The 4,449-nt window shown below is 41.4% G+C and overlaps 1 protein-coding gene across 1 annotated transcript; it reads right to left on the bottom strand.

Moving 5' to 3' along the window:
• Positions 1-284: 284 nt before the first annotated feature.
• Positions 285-2,836, bottom strand: LOC133671711 (probable metal-nicotianamine transporter YSL7). Its single transcript, XM_062092556.1, has 5 exons — positions 2,681-2,836; positions 2,441-2,538; positions 2,219-2,355; positions 1,907-2,094; positions 285-1,801 (listed from the first exon to the last, which is right to left on the bottom strand). Exons 1-5 carry the CDS (start codon positions 2,810-2,812, stop codon positions 695-697), a joined length of 1,662 nt encoding a protein of 553 aa, XP_061948540.1. The 5' UTR covers positions 2,813-2,836; the 3' UTR covers positions 285-694.
• Positions 2,837-4,449: the final 1,613 nt, after the last annotated feature.

Here is a 4,449-nt window from a genome sequence, read left to right on the forward strand (position 1 = left end):
AACCACCGTTTTTTCTCCCAACCGTCGCCTGCTTTCCAGTTTATTAATATCTTTGATTTGCCAATGATATCATAGCCAGCAAAATGAGCAAACCTGATACCAAATATAGCAACTGATCATAACCTTACCTGTTTGAGTAAAATCCAAAGATATTACGTACTGGTGCAAAAGTTGTGGTAACATCAAACAGCAAAACAACAGCTGAGGAATTGAAGGCAGGAAAGCAGCAACCCAGAATAACAACCGCGGTCTTGGGTGTGATTCTGGAAGGTCGTATACGAACAAGGAACAAGAAATCAACAAATATAATTGCAATATGTTCGAAATCAACATGCCTGCAACCTGTAATGTTTGCACATCACTTTTGATATTAGGTTTAAAGTTCACAAAGGCTACTGTGATTTTCCGTTTGCACATTGTTTGATGCATCTGTTCCACTATCTTCTTCAAACTAGACAAGAAAAAAATTACAAGCATATTTCCAAGGATTGACTAACATGCATATATAAGTAAATGGACATTTGATTTTCTTCTCCAGAAATGATTATAGAGAAAATAGTTGACTCCACAAATAGCAGGTGATTATCTACAGCATTTTTTAGTCCAACTTCATATGTAAACTTCATTACCTTAGTCTGGGAAGCAATTCAGCTCTAACTCACAGTTTCTATTGAAGTTGATCTGAACTTCAAATTTATAACCCTAAGAAAGCATCGACCTCAGCATTTGTTCTCCTTGACAAAAACTTCATGCAAATGGGAGGTTTTACTCCTGCTAGAGCAAGTATCGAACTAGGCAAAGTCCATATCCCGTCCCCACAAATCAAACCAGAAGCCACTGCTGGCCCAAAAGCATCTGCCTTTGCCTTGTCAATCCTTTCCCAGATAAATAGAATCAAGCTTCCCACACACATGTCAATGGCAAAGTATGTGCCAATATAGAAAGGTATAGCCATTGCCATTGGATTGGGAATGAACCTAGCCCGTTTCTTACCCAACACATCCTTGATCAAATTTATCAGAATAGCTGCACCGAAGAACCAATAACAAAGATAGAGGCAATTCTTTGGTAGAGATGAGAATCCTTCTACCCCCAATATAGCCATGTTTCGAAATATAGTAGCATAAGGAGCAGGGTATTGACTTCCAGGAGTCCCCAGATCCTTGAAGGCCTTGAAAAAAAGCCAAAAGACACAAGGTGAAATAATGCAACCCATTGCAGTGCCAATTAGTTGGCTCACAAACATGGACCGTGGTGAAGAAAGGGTTAGATAACCAGTCTTGAAATCTTGAGAGAGGTCGGAGGCTGTGGACACGATATTCATCATGACTCCACAGGCTGCTAGTCCAGCAAGAACTCCACCATGAGAGGCACCAGCCCATGCCCCAATTACAAAAAATGCAAGCGTCCCATAAGTGGAAGCAAGGGACCAATCAGTGAGTCCACAACCATAAGCATTACAGAATGCAAGGGCTGGGGCAAAGATGTAGATAACCAATATGTAATACCATTTGAGTTCAGGAAATATATGCGGAACGGTGGTTGTAGAAATGGCAGCAATTGTGACATAACCTGCAACAGCAAACCATGTTGGAATTTGATATTTGAGAAAGAGGTGGGTGCGACGTTGCTCATCATAGGAGATCCTGGATGTCTCGGGAGAGGAACGGTCAGCAACAGGCAGAGCACCAGTTGCATCTCTCCCACGAAGTTGAAAAAACAATGCAGCGAGTGTTCGGCTTAGAACCTTGAAGAAGTTGTACAGACCGTCACCCAAGATCAAGGCAGTGGCAATAAATACCTGTGTTCAATGCATAAGCGTTGGTATGAAAGAAAAGGCTTCAAGAAAATGTTAAAAATCATGTAATGGGCATTCTTGTCACCTTAACCTTGTTAGAAAACTTACCTTGTAACCTTGGAGGCCATGTAAGCTGCCTGGTTTGAGGTCTGCTGGATACCAGTCACCCTTTTTTGTATCTATGAGAGGCCACATGAGACCCCAGGAAAGAATTCCTCCAAGCAATACTGATATGTTTATGATATATGGGCAAATCATTCCAACACCAACATATGTTGCTGAGAAATCAAAGAAAATCTGTACATGTAACAAGAACATTATTAGTCAAAGATACCACAACGAATTTGAAACAGAATGCCATAATAAATGGAACTACATTCAACAAGAAGAGAGGATTTTGGAAGATTGAGTAATGCTTTTACCTGTTTTCATGTGCTTTAAGACCAAGTGAGGGGAACTCAGCAAATCCACAACCATCTCCTGCAGTGTAGAACCATTGAAAGAAACCCCACAAGAAGCTGAATGAGAAGAACTTGCCCACCACTCTCACTTGTTTCCTGTAACAGTAGAATAACAAAGTTCGATACTCTTTCATGTCAAATGATCATCCATATATATGCATGAGGTCTGATAATGCCTTACTTTGCTAGCTTGGCTCCTGCAGGAGTGTGGAAGCTGTTGATGAGATGAGCAGTTGCTGTGCCACTTGGATATGTCAATTTGAAGTCTATAATCATGACCTGGAAATAACCAGGGTAACAATGAGGATTAGATTTTGGCAAAATCAATACACTCGGAAAAAATGTAAAATGCAGAGAAAAGTTTTATATTTCCTATAATCATATAAAGAAATTGAATGCTGATATAGGTTGTAAAGTCTACCTTTCGAAGAGGCACCACTGAAAAGAGTCCAAGAAAGCTAACAACAAACAAAAAGCCAATCATCCAAGACAGAGATGGATTTTTGAAGGCATCACTATCTTCAGTTAATTGTTTGGCCACGATTTCACTCATTCCAAACAGATAACTCCCAAAGCCTCCTGTTACAAGGAAACGAGGAAAAAATTATAGAATGGAAACCATTAGTACAAAAATCAACAAGTTTAATATCATCATAAGCATAATCACAAATTAACCGTTTCATTACAATAATTAATTCAGTTTCGAAACAAGTTTGGCAAGTAATCAGGCTTTTCTTGACTATTTGGATAAGTTAGAAATATAATGTATTCATCTTGACATTATGTTAATGATTCACAGTTAGAGAACTGGTTTGATTAATAACGCAAGCTCACAACTAGCATTCTAGAAACACATATTATTCACATTTTCCTTTCTTTTACTAATGGAGAAGACTTCTTTTTCCACAAATCAGAATATTGTTATAAGACTTCCTGACATAAATCTGAACTTAGTAAGTCATCCATATCCAGCGCATATGAATTGAACTGTCAAAAAAGTATCTGTCAAGTGACATACCAGCTGCACCCCTAACATTATTGTTGGGATTTGCCATTAATAGGCAATGACTTGTGCAGCCTACCCTAAGAAGAGAGAGTTGCCATTGTCAATGGTAGTTGCACCTATCATTGACAAATGTATCAACTCATGTGCAACTGCTATTGTTGAAGAAGAGGAGCCACCATTATTGACAAAAGAACAAGTGGAGCAGCACCATGGATGCCTATAAAAGAGGCATGATTTTAGAAAGCAAAATTGTGAGATAGAACGTGAGTGTGTGCAAGAGAGTGCAGAGAAAGAGAGCTGCAATGGCAGCAGCCTTGCTGCCATTGCAGCAGCTGCAAGTGCAGCAAAGATGAGTTGATGAGTTGAGTAGAGTGGATGTATCCTTCTCCTCTACATGTATGTATTGTAACCATTTCTCTATCTCTAATACAATGACTCTCTCCCGTGGATGTAGGCGGTTTTGTCGAACCACGTTAAATATTGTGTCAGTGTGCTTAAGCCTCCTATGAGCAAATATCAGTACATCACCGGGCGGAATTCCCAACAACTGGTATCAAAGCACATGGTTTAAAGGGGTGTTTGATTTTTGCTCAAAAATAAAAGTTCTCAAAATGGTGTTTTGACCATACCACTATGTAGAGGAGGCCGAGATGAAGCCACTGTTGAAAACCGCGTCGAAATCGGACGTCGGAAACCCACCGCACGTGCCGTCACGCGCCGGTGAGGAAACTGCCCACGCGCACAGACGCGCGCCACGCGTCACACGCGTCTTCTTCACCCAGATGAGCTGACCCGACCCGAATACCAGACGACCCTACCCACGTGCCAAACCCGGATAATGATGATGTCATCATGATGCCAGCATACACAGTCAGCATGCCATGTCAGCGTCCAGTCAGCAGACACGTCAGCACAGTGGGACCCACCTGCCACGTCACCAGCCGCGAGCCGAGCCGAGTTGAGCCGAGCCGAATTGGAGCCGAGCCGCGAGCCGAGGGACAGGATCCAGTGTAGCTGATCCTACGTGCAACCGGATCTGAGATTGAATCTGGGCCGTTTATCAGGCCAGAATTGTTTTGATCAAATCTTAGCAGTCTGAAATGCGATTTGGACGATTTCAGACTTTTTTCCAGCTAATTTGATCATTCCGGATGCAATGGTATGGTCCGATCATTGATATTTGA

This window comes from Populus nigra, chromosome 13 (assembly GCF_951802175.1).
Source record: "Populus nigra chromosome 13, ddPopNigr1.1, whole genome shotgun sequence".
Taxonomy (NCBI): domain Eukaryota; kingdom Viridiplantae; phylum Streptophyta; class Magnoliopsida; order Malpighiales; family Salicaceae; genus Populus; species Populus nigra.

What these genes read in the sequence shown, in the direction of transcription:
- LOC133671711 (XM_062092556.1), bottom strand. Translation starts at nt 2,812, where the DNA reads ATGAGTGAAATCGTGGCCAAACAATTAACTGAAGATAGTGATGCCTTC. An exon ending in CAGTGGTGCCTCTTCGAAAG is followed by an intron (nt 2,539 to 2,680) that starts GTAGACTTTACA and finishes GGTTATTTCCAG; the next exon opens with GTCATGATTATAGACTTCAA. An exon ending in GCAGGAGCCAAGCTAGCAAA is followed by an intron (nt 2,356 to 2,440) that starts GTAAGGCATTAT and finishes CTACTGTTACAG; the next exon opens with GAAACAAGTGAGAGTGGTGG.